Source organism: Limulus polyphemus, unplaced genomic scaffold, assembly GCF_000517525.1.
Source record: "Limulus polyphemus unplaced genomic scaffold, Limulus_polyphemus-2.1.2 Scaffold6722, whole genome shotgun sequence".
Classification (NCBI taxonomy): Eukaryota; Metazoa; Arthropoda; class Merostomata; order Xiphosura; family Limulidae; genus Limulus; species Limulus polyphemus.
The window spans coordinates 12,954-29,475 of record NW_013672332.1 but is presented as its reverse complement, the minus strand read 5'-3'; the positions used below and the strand labels follow the sequence as shown (position 1 = coordinate 29,475).

Below are 16,522 nucleotides of genomic sequence, written 5' to 3'. Positions count from 1 at the left end.
TAATACCTAGAAGTTTATAACTCAACTTATGAAGATATAGGCCAACTCAGTCAGCAGCTATATCAGGAAGCTTTAGAATGTGCTTACAAAGTTTATTAATACCTAGAAATTTATAACTCAACTTATAAAGATGTAGGCTAACTCAGTCAGCAGCTATATTGGGAAGCTTTAGTATGTTTTGAAAGTTTAATAATGCCTAGCAATTCGTGGCTAAATTTACTTTGAGATATATAGGTCAAGTGTGTGTGTGTGAGCAGTTTTATGATGAAAAAAGTGTTTAGAAAATTTATTAAAATTAGATATTCCTGACTCATCTTCCTGAGATATATGTCAACTCAGCGATATTTAAACCTGAAGTCAATATTAATACTAATCAACTTAAAACAAGTTGAAGCCTGGATTTAAAATAAGCTAACTTTGTTAAAAAACAACATTCTAATTTTCTTAAAAATAGCTTTTGAAACAATTAATGTGAAAAATCATCAAGACCAAATTTCTTAAAATCTCTCTACATAGATATTATGTTAGATGTGAAATATGCTTCACACACACATACTTATCAGCTTACAAAGAAAAAAATGAGAGAGAGAGAAATTAGGATCAAAGTAGGTTTTGGTAGATTCTTTTCGTACAATAATACTTCACATTAATTTTAAATCTCCCATTACCTACCTGATTCAAGTGTTTTATTTCTTGGTAATAGAAATCTGCTAATAAAATCTTTAGGTGTTAAGAAAATGGCTTGCTGGAGGACAGACTGCAGAGTTTCTGAAATAATATAAGTTGTACCCATTCTGTTTAGTATGCAACTCACAGTGCTGGAAAAGTAAATTCCACATGTAGTTCTAAAAATATCACTTTTTTCCCCTTCAACCTTTGAATTACATACTACTTTTTATATCCTACACTGCTACTGGGGTTTTAATCAACACAAGAAAATGTTAACTTCTGAGACAATAACTCAACTCTTCACACAGTTTAGCTAGAATCCCTTGATGAGATGATGGAGGGACCAATGCAAAATTTACATAGATGAGCTCCCTTCAAAAATTGTCCAAAGGAAGTTTATAGGTTGTGATGCCCAATGGCAGGGTCTCCAGAGGAGCACACCCATGGAAGGTTGCATTTCATCTCATCCAGAGTATACTTTTCATCCATATTGGAAAGGAAAGAGGCACAGAAGCCAGAGTTGTGTTGCAGGAATGGACAAAATTGGTACATAACAATACAAATACTTACAAGTTGTCAGACAGCCAATATGTGTAGCATTATTTGAGCTCATTCAGACCATACATTGTGTGTTCACCTCAACTCTCTACTGAACAAACAGTAGCTGCAGAAGGAGGACGTGCGAGATATAGATATTTGTTATTTTTGTATAGTAAGTGCTTACTTTTAGTCAACTGAAAATAATTTATGGGATAGACTATCTACATGAGGAGGGTACTGTATTAATGCAACATTGGTCTATATGTAGTGCACATGCACACATCACCTCTACTGAACAGGCTCTTGTTACAGGAGGAAGACACAGCACGGTCATTAATTATGTGCTCACCTCAATTCTACTGGACAGACTCAGGCTACAGGAAGAGGGTACAGTCATTTACTGTGTGCACACCTCAACACTATGTTCTGGCCACATGAGAAGGGTACAGACATTTATTGTGTGCACATCTCAACACTATGTTCTGGCCACATGAGAAGGGTACATACATTTATTGTGTGCACACCTCAAATCTACTGAACAGACTCGGCCGGCAGGAGAAGAGCATGTGTGGCATGAGTGATGTATCTTAGTTATATGTGGTGTGACCCAGACTACACGGTGTCACCACTGTCCCATTTCTCACTGTATTGGCACCCCTTGTTCTAGCCCCAGCAGTTAGGTCCCAATTGGTAAGGATTCTCTATGATCCACCACTTCATTGGCTAGAAAATGGAGAAGAAGTGTTTTACTGGAGACAGTGTATGGGGTGACTTCAAAACTGTTTTTAAAAGCCAGCAAGAGAAATGGGTAGATACATCTTCCTGGTGCTGGCTTTTTTCATGATAGTCTATGGATCAGATAATTGAGTAAATATAACACAATGACACCTCAAGTAATTTTGCAAAACACCACATTTAACAATGGAAACATGTAGAGCCAGAGCAGATGGTACAAGTATTTTCTATTGTCCTGACTCAATGAAAATTTTGGTTAAGTATACCCTGGAAGGAAACACTACCCAACCTAGTGGGATCATATGTATTGAAAGAGAAACAGTATATATTTTAACTCAAAGACAGTAATGCAATGGGAGAATGGCAACCTGTGGAAGATGAAAACAATCGGGAAATAAAAAAGCCAGATGGTAGAGAGATGGAGCTTGATATGTGGAAAAGTCCACATGCCCATCTGGAGAAGTTCATCCAAGGGTCAGCAAAGAAGAGGTGGAAGAAAATGAAAAGTGTGATAAATAGAATGCAAACATCCATATTTTGAGACAAACACATCAGAGGAGGAGACAGACTCATCCAGTGAAGAGAGAAAGAAAGAGGTCCATGGAAAAGAGGAATCCCAGGGTAGGGACAAAAGAAGACAGGTAAGAGGTCCATGATAAGGCACATAGAACAGCCCAACACAATACAGGAGCCAAGCTCAGATCAAACTGTCCAATAGGAGAGAGATGGAAGGAAGGGAAACAGGAGAGCTGTATGGTTTACCCAAGAGCCATAAAAAAAAAAAAGCAAAAGTCCGGGGTGAGGAAAGGATAAGTGTGATGGAAGAGAGTGTGAGAACTATCTAGAGAAAGACATCAGAATAACAGTAATCATAGGAGGAAACACATCAGGAGAGAAATAAGGTAAAAAAAATGGCAGGAAATCAATAGCTCAAATGAAGCATGCACGAGATTGACCTAAACCTCAACAAGGTCTCATTCAAGCAGAAAAGTAGTGTGAATAGGACAGAGGAAAATGAAGAAGTGGAACAGAACAAAGAGGATAGGGGAAGAAAAATCTTAGTATTGGGAAAGGAGAATGGCCATGGGTGGGGTCACCCAACAACTAGGAAAGGCTGAAACTGAGATTCTTTTGATGAACAGGCTGGTAAGAAAGGTGGTGCATAAAATTACTGCCAGGAAGAAATGAGTGGCAGAAGGAACAATGACAAAAGACCCACCACAGATGGTGATAGACAAATACAGTGGAAAGATGACAAGAATAATGTCATAGTAGTGGAGAGCCAACCTGATGGGGGATAGACCAGACAATTTCCATGTGCGAAGGTGGAGGGAGGATAACCCTTTATGAAGAAGGGAAGAGAGTGTGAAGCAAGAAAGGGGATAATGAGGAGAGGAAGGGGGGGGGGTCTGACTATCAAGCAAATCAAGGCCAAGGCAGTCAGAAAGGTGCCAATAAAAGAACCCAAGAAAGATAGTAGTTTGTAAGTACAAGGCCCAGAAGGAGGATGAAAATAAGGGAGTAGGTAAAGAGAAAGAGGTATGATCAGACATGGTTGAGAAAAAATGCCAGAGCTAAAAAATGAGAAACAAAGGACTGTAAAAGAGGAAGTCCAAATTTGATAAGGGTGCCAAAGCATCCAAGGAGGACATGTTCAATCAAGAGAAAACTCCACAGAAGATCTGAGAGTACAGAGGCTACTTCGTTGACCGAATCTGGGCAGATAGAGAGGTAGCCCACCAATAAGATGGAAGCTCCCTGCAAATGATGTGAATAAGTACAGAAATGTATTGCTAAAGAAAAACAGGAGCATGCCTAACAAAGAGAGAGAGAGAAAGTCAAGCATGTTGATGGGGAGTGCACTCTAGTCCAATATCCAAACTTGCCTCCATGAAAAATGTACCTAAATCAGAGAGAGAATCATCAAAGAAGAGAGAGATCTGGCTTGAGAGGTAGTAAGAGAATGCATGATGTAGGACAGGTATGTTCAAGTCACTGAGCAGCTACCATAAAAGGAGGGAAGTAGAGGAAAAGGAAACATCATTGAATGGGTTAACAGATATAAACAATCAATGAAAAGGAATGCCAGCCATGGGTCATGAATATGGCAAGCAAAAGCCTTCAAGATACCAACAAACAGAAGAGAAAATTCGATGAAGAGGAGCTGGTGCTGAGTTGAAGGGAAAAGTAAGGAATGGAGAGACTATAATAAAAGAGAGAATGGGCTGAGAGAGTGAGGTGTAGAAAGGTGTTTGACAGTGACAATGGCCAACTGCAGATCTGGTGAAAAAGACCATAGATGGGGTTGGAGAGAGGAAAATTGAAGAAAAGTAAAGAGAAGAGATTCACAAAAAGAGTTTAAGGTGGGAAAATGTAAAAAAACTCACATCAGAAATTGAGACCAATAACAGGAAAATAGAAAGGTACCCACAAAATTGTATATGTGTGATATTTATTGGCAAGTAGAGTGATAAATGAGACTTTTTGTAGATGGAAGATGAGAAAAAAGGATGGCCTGGAATTCAAAATGACAAAGAGAGAAGGAGATTGATCTAGACAAGGAAGAGGAGTAAAGGGCAAGGTTGAGAAAGAGGAAAAAAATAAATCTTGGAAATGGAACAAAGATAGAAGTCATATAATATCAGATCAGGTTACTAATGGAAAAAGAACACCACAAAAGACATCTGAGCAATAAAAGGGAGCCAGACAAGTAAAATGTACACCATAAGAAAAAAAGGGTACAGGAAAGTGGAATAGAACGTAACCCAAGAAGTCCTAACAGCAGGGGAACAAAATACAGAGAGAGCAGGAGAAGCAGAACAGGCTAAATAGAGAAGGGAATGACCGTTCACAGAAGCACCAAGAACAAATAAAAGATGGAAGTAGGAGAGGAAATACAGAAGGAAAGAAGACAAAAAGATGCAAAATAGGGAAACTAGAAAGTGAAATAGAATTTAAGGAGTTTGATCCCCAGACTGGACAGGTATATACCAATGACAGGGAATCAGGAAAAGGAAGGGAATAATACACAGCACATTAAACAATGGCTGCAACAACCCTGACAGTTAACAGGCCTCCAAAAGCCATACTAGAAATAAGGTCAAAGTGTGAACAATGCCCCTACTTAGGACTAAGTATAAATCATCATCATATAAAAAATCATGATAAAAATGAAAGTTTTGAAATGAAAGGTAAGGAAAATGAAAATCAAAGCTTCGTTAACGATGCAAATCTCAATAAATTGAACACACATGAGAAATTTAAACACATCTGATCAAGACAGTGCCAAGGATAAGAATGAAGATTTATAATTGCAAATGAATAGGAAGAGTTAGTGCACATGGAGGTATATTGCCCACCTATTGGTGGGGGCTTTTTTTGCATTATGACATTATTATGCAGTAACACAATTCATGTAAAATTGTGAACTTAAGTGGGAGTTGCTTCAAGACTAGTGACAAGCAAATGTCTTTAGCAGAACATGCTGAAGGGCTGAGGATGATAACTAAACTGTGTGAAGAGGTGAGTTATCATCTTGGAATAATTGTTTTGTGTGTGTGTGACTGTGACTCATATTTTATCGGTGTATTATTCATATCTACTGATATCCAATAGATAAACCTAAAGCATTTGTAGGGATACAGATTCCAGAAATGTACTACAGAAAATTATTTCAAACATGAACAGCAAAGCAATGAAACAAACAACAAAAAACCAACAGACACAGTTTATTTGTAGTTAAGCACAAAGCTGCACAATGGACTATCTGTGCTCTGCCAACCATGGGTATCGAAACCCGGTTTCTAGTGTTGTAAGTCCGTAGACATACCGCTGTGCCACTGGGGGGCCAGACAGAAACAGAAATTATTACTTTGTACCACACTTTCAAGTCAGAGAATGGCAATAAGCATGGTATACGATAATCCCTAACTGCATACATAACCAACTATTCCAAATAATACAGGAGAGAAATATTCTAACTTATATCATTTTGCATTATTGCCACTCCTTTAGATGAACTTGCCCCCCCCCCCCTAAATAATGGACACAGACAAATGGCCAGTGATCAATCTTCTATCCACTGCCGTTTGTAACCCATACCTGTGTAAAAGGATTATCACATATTGCTGACCTTCCTACATCCAGTTGACAAGAATGTCATAACAACATGCAGAATACCTGCACAAAAATGTAGAAAAATTACTTAAGTACATCTGAAAAAATATGTACTGTATATTATTTACAGAAGGGTAAACTTAACAGTTGTTCCAGCTATGACATTGTGAACTATATAACCAACAAAGTCGCTGAAGCACAATCAATTTGTTGTGCAAATAGCTTATAAAAATGTATCAAAAATGTAGAGGATTCTATATACTGTTTAATTGGTAATTTCAGAAATAAAATGAATATCAAAAAGCATAAAACTGATTTAAACAAAACTAAGTCAAGGCATTACTAGCACACTAAAAAACACCAACTTAATTTAAAGTCAACATTTCACCTTTGTGGCTTCCTCAGGGTTAGTATACTGAGGAAGCCACAAAGGTGAGACAATGGTTAATATAAAAAAATATTTTATATATATCTGGAGTGTAAAAGTCTTTTTTTTTCTAATTTTGTTATCAAAATGTGTAAGTCCCTCCAGTATGCACTACAAATTTTGAAAGAGAAAAATAAATTTAAAGCCTACCTTATTTAAGATATAAAAATTCTTTGAAAAATTTATAGTTAGTTTCAAATCTGTTTCATCTAGCTGATGATTTTATTAATCCAGTAAACATCCATAGTGACCATCAGATGTTAATAAAGATCAGACACTGATGACATAATAAAACATATGCTCACCTTCTTTTGGAATTAACTGAGGTACTCTTTCTGTAAGTTCTTCCAAAATACTGCATAGATCCAACTGTTAGTATGAAGAAGACATAATATTAACAATATAGTTTTATTGTATGAAATATCTGCTGTTGTTAACTACAAATATTACGTAGTCACTAAACTTTAGTTTCATTGTGTGAGTCATGGCATTGTTAACTATGAATATTGAATAGTTACTAAAGTTTAGCTTCAATTTGTGACAGACATGGCATTGTTAACAACAAATATTAAATGATTTACTACACTTTAGCTTCATTGTGTGAAAGGCCTGGCATTATTAAATATAAGTATTGAATAGGTACTTAAGTTATTATTTTCCCATACTGAGAATATATTTCTGATAGGTACTTACCTGCACTTACATGTATAGCTATTCTCTTTCAGTGTTGCCCTCTATATGCAAACATTTTTTACATGCCACAAGCCTGATCTCTCGCATACCCCATGATCAATGTGGTTCACTGCATCTCGTATGTAAGTCATCATGGGAAAACCCTCCACCAATAGGAATGTGACACATTCTCCTGATGCACAATTATCACTGTGATTTTAAGTGGGGAACAAGGGTGGGAAATGTGAAAGGAGGTAAGTACCAATATAGGAAAATAATAACTTCTGATACGGTACCTTACTTCTGTTCACATGTATAGCTAGAATCCCACATTGAATAGGTGGAGGGACCAGTGTGAGGGATATAAAGAAATATCTTTTGAAAACATACGAAGAACACATATGAAATGTGATCCCTGTTGGGAAAGGAACACACATGTGAGATCGCACCATTTCTGTACAAGGTATACTCAGTGCCCAGTGTAGAAAGAGGTGTTGCATATATATATAGGAGGATCACAACCAAAAAGGACAGAAAAACCAGATGGGTGCAAACTTGAACTACAATGTAACTGAATCTCAATCCTGTTGAAGAATGACTGTAGAAGAACCATCCACAGATAAAAGTGTAGGGAAAATGAATGTGTTCCAATGTGTAGAGTGGCTAGGATGCATTGGACCATATGCGGTAGTCAAAAACCAACCAGCATCAGGAATAAAACTTCCGACCCATGGTAGGAGGAAGGTACACACTGTCTTCATCTCAAGATGAGTAAATAGAAGGTTATACTTTTCAAACCAAACTATGAAACAGGGCACATGTATGCAAATCCACAACTATACATTCGGGAACCTGATATCCAAATGATAGCAAGAAGGGATATGCCAATGTGGCAGTTCACATCAATTCAAACCCAACCAGACTGGAACCCCACTGCACAACAGCAACCGGAGGTAAGGGAAACTCTATCAAATGGAGTGCTAGTGGTAGAACCTTTGCCCCAAGCAACATCATCTTCTGGATAAGATTGCACAGAAGTTGGAGTGCAGTGCACACAACTGGGACTACTGCACAGAGGTGGAGAATATGAGAGTAAACTAGAAATGTTGAGTTAGGAAGAGGAATCAAAACCAGCATGTGTAAAGATTTATGGTGATTTGTCCATCTCTTATCCAAAACTACTCACTGAGAACCAACATTCAGATGATGATAGGAAAAGGGATCCCAATCAGAGGGGTGAACTGCAATGTAACAGATCTACTCCAAAGCAACATCATCCCCTGGCTAGGACCATAAAAAGTCAGTCTCTAAAACATATATGCAACTACACCCTCTAGATAGAACCGCATAGAAACTGGGTGCAATATCAACCTCCATGGAGTTGGAGCGCATGATTCGAGAATCAAATGCCACCTACACCAGCAGAACACTACTGCCCAACTCTCTACTTAATGGAAGTGATCACATTTAGGAGGACTTTCCCATGGTTCACTTTTCCAGCAGCTCAGAACTGGAAAGTGACAAGGACTCCCATTCTTCACTAGAAGAACAAGGGGGACAAAATGCAGTGGAAAGCCTGGAGAAATGTCAACACCAGAGACAGTGCAATGAGTGACCATGAAAATCCTAATTTGAAAAGCAGACTTCCCATGATTTATTTCAAAGGAAGAGAAGGGATGGGCAATGGGAAGGATATTGATACAGGAGACAACAGGGGCAGGGATAAGAAAAGGATGAACAAAACTTGGATCACCCAATGATCGGTAGTGAATTCCCACCACAGGGGAACAAAATATCGCCAAAGTGCCCCCATTGGACAGGAAAATACCTGATAGTCAGCAGAACTGTTGACAATGATGAATCCAACATTGAGACACACAACGAAGTGTCGAACATTAGTGGTAGGAAATGATATGGGACAGGAGGGTGCAGGACGAGAAATGGTTAAGGGAGAAGACATGGAATCAGAATGATACAAACAAGCAACCAAAGACAAAGTTGTCAAAATTTGTCTCACAGATTCCACACATGACTCCGAAGACTAGGGAATATCTCCAGAAACAGACCAATAGAGAAGAGGAGTCACCCATAAGTCACAAAGATAAATGGAAGGTAGACGAACCTGAGAAAAGACAGTGTCTCTCCCACTAAGATCCCAACAGCAAAGAATCCACATGTGATGGGATAGGGCTATGGAAGAAAACTGTGCCAACATGAAGGTAATGAGGGAAAGGGTATCACCCCAAATCCCCTCAGGGGATCAGTGGAGTGCTTTTGAAAGGTGTATTGTGGAGAAGTGGAGAGCTTTCAGGGCAAGACAAAGGCAAGAAAGCTGGTCATAGGAGAAATGGATAGTGTTGTCAGGGTCAGCCCTCCTCACTGGCAAAAAGTGACTCCAACTGCTGAGAGTCGAGAAATGGTTGATCAGCCTGATGATAAGCTAAAGCATAATGATCAGAAGCCTGTGGAGAAAGAGGCATGCAAGCACTAGCTCTCAACTGAGAAATTAAATGCTCAGCATGAACCGTGATGTTAGGAGAAGGAGTGAAAACAAGGCACTCTAAGGATGGGGTGTCATGTAACAAAGAAGGAACAGGATCATATGAAGTAGGTGAAATTGATAAAATGGAAAACACCTGAGAAATCATATCCAAAATGGATGAGTTAAGCTTGGCAGATTCTGCAGGAGAGGTTGAGAAGGTATGGCATAATTAGATGGAGAAAAAAAGACTGTGAAACTTCTCATCATCATGAACACATTTTGACAATTCAGGAGGAACACAAACACTGTTGAAAGAAGAAGATCGACTCATATAATGATCAATCTCCCAGCAAATGATAGCCAAAAAATCCTCAGTCGAGATCCCCAATCTCAAGACTGTGTAATGGCACGTGAAATAGTGGGGAATAATATCAAAAGTTGTAACACAAACTTCAAAATTCATCTTAAATGGTGAAAAACTTGAAAAGAAAAAAAATTATAAGTTATCATGGCAAAATAGTACAGAAAACCAACTGTAGCAAAATAATAATTAAGTTAAGTCACTACGTCACACAAAAAAATAAATGACAATGTAAAGAGAGCACAACTGAAATACATCTGCACTAGAACACTGCCTAATGAGAAATGATAGTTTGGTAGAATCAAATAGAGGGAGTCACATGCATTGGGAAGGTGTGTTGCACTTCTATTGATTACATGCGAGACACAGTGAGCCATGTTGAACATAGGGTATGTGGGAGCTAAACGCTTATGGCATGTGAAAAGAATGCTTCCAGATATAGGGCAGCACTGAACGAGAATAGCTCGTTTCGATATGTACTTATATCAGAATCTTAGCTTCATTGTGTGAAAGTCATGGTATTGTTAATGACAAATGTTTAATAGTTACTAAACTTTAGCCTTGTTGTGTGAAAGATATGGAACTTTTAACTATAAACATTGAATTGTCATTACACTTTAGTTTCATTGTGTGAAAAGCATGATAATTAAGTGTATAACAAAAACATATAAAATGAAAGCATGAAAACTTAGAAATAAAATAAAAAATACATTCTGAATTTACACAAGTTTTGTGTGAGTAAGTTTTACAGACTGGGACAATAAACTGGAGCCACAAGTGGTATTAGACTTTTACCTTTGGCAGATTTTCCAAGTAAGCTGCTAGTTTCAGAAGCTGCTGCAACAGCTCATTCACAGTAGAAGTGTCATCATCAACCCTTTGAAGACAACTTGTGCTTTTTCTGATCACTATCCAGTTCCATTGAGAAAATAAACGTCTCGGTATCTGTCGACAGCTAATGAAAAACCTTCAAAGGGGAACATTTCTAATACCACATTCTTCTCTCTTTACAAACAAGGTCATGACACAACAATTAGTTTGTTGGCAGTTTTTCTAGTGTTAAAATTTAACTTAGTGTTTTCTAAGTTAAATTTTTGCATCTACTATATGCAGAATTTGAACATGAAACCAATTACACACAAGGCAAGTGTTCTATCAAGTGAGCTAAAAGATTAACCCACTAGCATATGCTAGTAAAACACTTTCTAAGAATCCACACTATGACATGTACACCAAAATACAATTTTAGATTATTATAAAGTGTAAAATAATGCAATGTTTATTTGGATGAAATATAAGACACTGTTACACAACTGAGTAAAACAACTGTACATTTCATAAATATTTATTACTACCATAGTTTTGCCAGTAAAGATAAAACCATATCGTAATAAATGAAGTATTGTGAAATATACAATTCTCTTTGTTTTCCTCAAGTCTGTAATTTTGGAATTTCACCAAGTAATGATTATTTCAAGTATTAATTCAAGTGTCATTGTCTCTGTCACTGTGTAAACTGATCTCTTGTTAAAAGAAAGATAAAAACAATATTTAAGGATTTAAAACAAACCACAAAGAGGATACATTATGTGATATTATAATAATCTTCACTTCTTTAAAGTAACCATCTGGTAAATCCATGTCAGACGAACTTTCTTGCATCAGATCATCCAGAAATTGTCTAGAACTCTGTATTTCCCCAAAACATTTAGTATTTTATTCATACTCTTACCACCATTAATTACGAGTTTTCACTTTAAAAAACTTTAAGAAAGGAAAAAAGAGCTAAAAAGCATTAGCAATTTTAAAAAAAAGTTTAACACACGCAATTCAACTTGCTTCCTAAATTGTTAGTGAAATAAAATACAACAGGTTAAAACTCATCACTAAAAACTTCTAAATAAACTGTGAGCATCATAGAAAACATAAATCTACGATGTTTCTTTGTAAACATAGAACTAAATATATCAGGCTTTACAATAAGGTCCAATAATTATAATTAAAATGACAATTTTTTATTCTTTTTTGTACTACTGTGTTGGATATACAAGATTGTTTAGTGTAAGAGTTATTATTTAGTTCATTTAGTGATCTAATATCTAATGATTATTTAGTTTTCATAACAAGAGTGTTAAAAATTACTTGAAAGGCAATAATTATGATAAATTTCTTTACATAACTCGGTAGGAGTTGTACATTGTGTGTGTAGTTCAGTTGTTGTAATTTGATGTCACATCACTCGAACCTTCTGTATTTTTCTCATTGCTATAAGTGAGTATTGTTTCATCACAGCATCTTGTAGTTTGTAGAAAGTTCTAGGTCTCATTTGGGCAATGTATATATATATATGACCAAGTGAGCACAAGTTTAATCAAGTAAAAAAATGTTAAGTTAGTGAGAGTGAAGTTAAACTACATTATTGCTAGTTTAGCCATAACAGGCAATATTTAAAGTGAGTTTCACAGTGATATTGTAATAACAGAGATAAAGGAGAATAATTTGTCTTGTCAAAGGGTGTTCTAAAGTAATTGAACTTGCCTGTGTGGACTTTGATGAAAAGGAGACAATTATTTAAAGTTCTAGACACAACTGTGGTAACCCACAGGGTAACATAAGTGAATTTATTGCAGATTGTGCAGTAAGAAACAAGGTATAGAAAAATAATTTTTCTTGTCAGTTGAGTTCTAAAGTAACTGAACTAGCTTGTATGGACTTTTGACAAGAAAGAGAATTATTTAAAGCTTTGGATACAGCTTTGGTAATCAATAGAGTAAAGAATTTTTGTACATACATATAACTTGTTTTGAATATATTATTTTAAAACAAGTGGATTGTGTGCTGTTCATTTATTGTTGACATTTGTTGCCAACAAGTCATAGACACTTACTGTAAAATAATCCTAGCTCATGTTCAAAACCTGACACACTGAAACATAGAAAACAACATTCAGAGACATAATTGCTATATCAAACAAGTGGAACCTTTCTTTTAATATATCCATTTTTGTTAATGTTCAATTTGCACAATGTTTCTTTTACATCTGGAACATTTAGTGAAGGCCTAATTGCGTTTTGTGTTAGGTGGCCCTTCTTTTGTAGTTATGCCACTTACTGAGTGTGTTATCAGTATTCTTATGTGTAATTCATATCCTGCTATATCAATATCATTCCAATATATCATATGATCTTCTCTGGTATAACAATCCATTGCAGACAGATTGGTTAACAGAGTCTCTGTTATGCTCCTGAATTTTAACTATTTTTCTTCAATGTATTCAAATCCACACCAAAAGAGGATAATGTAAATAGTGTTTTTCTTCCTTACTAGGTCTTCAGATAGCTTGGAGTGAACAAATTATGATAATATGGTGTTGTGATTTCTGAACACTGTTCTGACTTTATGGTGATTACATATTCTCTGTATGTTTTCAGAGATCTCTCTATTAACTGGGGAATAAATATGGCTGTATGGATGTAGTTTTCTTCCTTTTTGTTCTTGTTTTTTATCTTTGTTTTATTCTTTATCAGTTGTTCCAAGTTTCCATTGTTTAGGAGTGTTGTAGTGATATGTTTTTCCTTCCATCTTCATAGCTCTTTAGTTATTATAAATCTTAAAATCCTAAAACACTTCTATCAGCAAGGGTACCCAACTGATGACCTTGGTCAGTATGCTTTTTTGTAGTTTGCCTGTTACTCATAATTAAGACTATTATTAATTGTAGTTATTATTGTATAATTTTAGCAGATCTTTGGATAAAAATTATTAAATAATTGTTCTTTCCAGAAACTAGGCAGTCTATGACACTTGTCTTTACACTGTTGGGAAGGTTTGATTTACAGGTATCTGTAGGTTTCCTGTAATCTTCTGTGATATGAGTTAGGTGTCTTGATAACCATTATGTCAATGGATGAGTTTGTTATCTCTTTCTGTTATAAATTGTATTGTGGGATGTCTGTTCAGGTGATTCATGAATTGTTCAATCTTATGTATTGTGTTAAAGCTTAATCAACTCTGTTCCATGCTTCTTAAGGCACAAAAGGCTGGTGCTTTTGATTTCAGGTTTACAGTGGCATAAGTGGATGAGAATGGTGACATGTTTCCCCTTATGCCAGTACACTGCAAGTTAACCCCCAGCTAATAGCTGGTACCAATTGTACAGCTGGGTAGACTGTAACAACTGTGTAATGAGTCTTGTTCAAGGACACAACAGCATAATGTGGACCAGCCTCAAACTTGTAATCATCCTACTACAAGTCCAAAGTGAGAAGTCACTAAGCCTTGCTTCCCCCTCTGTAGTATGTGGTCATATTATAAATGTATCAAGAATATATCTGAGCCAAATCTTATGGTGTAAAGTGACTGTTTTGAGGGCACTAACTTCAAAATTTTCTATATAGAAGTTACTGTGCACTGGTTATGGGTGAGCCAATAACTAGAGCTCCTTATTGTTGATAGTATCTTTCTTCATGCTGGATATAAGTTATATTGACATAGAAGATTGTGTGTTCTTTTGTTGTGGAGATTATCTGTATGGTGCCTTCCTTAAGAATTCTATTATTTTCTAGCTGTTGGAGGAGAATTTATAGTTTTTCAGAGGTTGAATGTTAGTTAAGAAGTTGGATACATTAAAGCTTATCATTATGTCTTATAAGGTTATCATGGTTGCTTTTATAATCTCTACAAAGTGGGCTGAGTTTTTAGCATATAAAAATGTTTTACTTGGTGATATTGACAATGAGACTAGCATACCATGAGTTTAACATCCCTTTAGTTATTAAGTAATTTTTTTTCCAAAATTGCTCTACATATTGTATGTAGTCTTAATATAGAATGACATTCAAGGAAGCCACTAAGTTTTTCTTATCCTAGTTATTCACAGAACTAGGTAATTCAATTAGGATGTCAAATACACTTTCTCATGAGAAAGATTCCTGAAACATACAACATACTGTACAGAAACAGTCATTAACACTAAAAATTCAGGTGTTGCCCAACATAAACAACATCCCTCATTTTTAGTAAAGTGATTATTAGTTATGTGAGTACTGTTTCCACTCTAAGAAGAGTGACATTACTATGATTAGTATATAATGCCATGTTTTCTCAGTCTGGAAAAAAAATGATTTAAGATTATTAAAGATACTGATTTGCTTTAAATACACTGAGAACTCTCAAGTAAAGGTGACATCTAGAAAATACACTTACTTTAAGCTTTGTTTGTCTTTGTGTTGAAATAAAGATTGTCTCATTATGCTTAACTCTTGCCCAGTCTCTTTAGCTGCTTCAAACTCAGTTGAGACTACAAGAACTCAAGCATTAACATTTTCTTACCAGTGATCAGAATGAGGTGAAAAGCAATTGTCCTGATAGGTGCTTGAACTTGGGATCTCCAACTCATGCTAGTACCCTGACATTGATGCAGTACCAAGTCAACCATCAGGACTAAAGCTGAGAACTCTTCATCTTGACTGATGCAATATAATTTTTTCCTTTAAACATACAACAAATATAGTATATTCAATAATTTCTAATATACTTACTTCAATTTGATGCACAAAGTAAGAGCCTTGAAATAAAAGTAGACCTGTTCCTCCACCAATTTCTAGATATTTTTCATGAAGCATCTTTATTGTTTTGTGAATATGATCTAATGGAAATAATGACCATTACACACTGAAAATCATGTTAAATCTTATCCACTATAAACATGTAGAAATAAGAATAACTAGAAATAATTGTGAACATAAAACACAGAACGTTCTTAAGACTCATTATTCAACAGTAAATGTTACGTACATTACAGAAGTTATTGTAAACACAACCATGTAATAACAAGTATACCATTACACATTTAATATTGAGTTCAAAATGTTAGATCTATTCTAAACACATTTTTTATTCTTTAATAGGTGTATTTAATTTTTTTCAGCCTACTCACCAGCAGCTTTTTGAGAAGTTGACTCTTCTCTCAGTTTTCCAACATACACAAGTTGATGAACTGCTACTTTCTACAAAAATAAAAACTTAATATTTTTCTAATTTTAAAATATTTCTTTAACATTGGCTATATGATATAAAACATAGTACAGTGTTGGGTGGAAGGACAGTGTACTTATTGATTTGTAAAGATAAAAAAATTATTTCAAATAATTAAAAAAGCTACAATTTTATGGATCTACTTTCCCCATTTTAAGAATAGAAAACTTGATTTTCACAGATATAAGAAACCTAGGTGTTATGTTAAATCCCTACCAACACACAGGCCTCTTATAAAATCTTATATTCCCAACTGATTTCTTAACTGGAAAGCTTGTAATTAGCTCAATTTTTTTGCAATGGAAATTTTTTATACTATTCAAAATGATGAAAAGAGACTTCTACCCTGAAAAGATATCCAAAGTTTATTCTGGAACTAATATTCAAATAATAATTTTCAAATGCTGATCATTACAAGCAAAATAATATTTATGACACAAACATAAAATTTAATTCTATTATAAGATATATATATATATGGCTA

At 35.6% G+C, this 16,522-nt stretch overlaps 1 protein-coding gene across 1 annotated transcript in view; it reads right to left on the bottom strand.

Annotated features, from left to right (window-relative positions):
• The window catches only part of LOC111089595 (testis-expressed protein 47-like), a gene marked incomplete at its 5' end in the record, with an annotated part of 17,634 nt that extends 1,624 nt beyond the window's left edge, over positions 1 to 16,010 (bottom strand). The window contains 6 exons of the mRNA XM_022402398.1: positions 673 to 768; positions 6,793 to 6,856; positions 10,798 to 10,947; positions 11,587 to 11,691; positions 15,543 to 15,649; positions 15,941 to 16,010. Of these exons, the coding sequence (XP_022258106.1) occupies positions 673 to 768; positions 6,793 to 6,856; positions 10,798 to 10,947; positions 11,587 to 11,691; positions 15,543 to 15,649; positions 15,941 to 16,010 (592 nt within the window). The remainder of the gene's footprint in view (positions 1 to 672; positions 769 to 6,792; positions 6,857 to 10,797; positions 10,948 to 11,586; positions 11,692 to 15,542; positions 15,650 to 15,940) is intronic.
• Between the last annotated feature and the right edge of the window lie 512 nt (positions 16,011 to 16,522).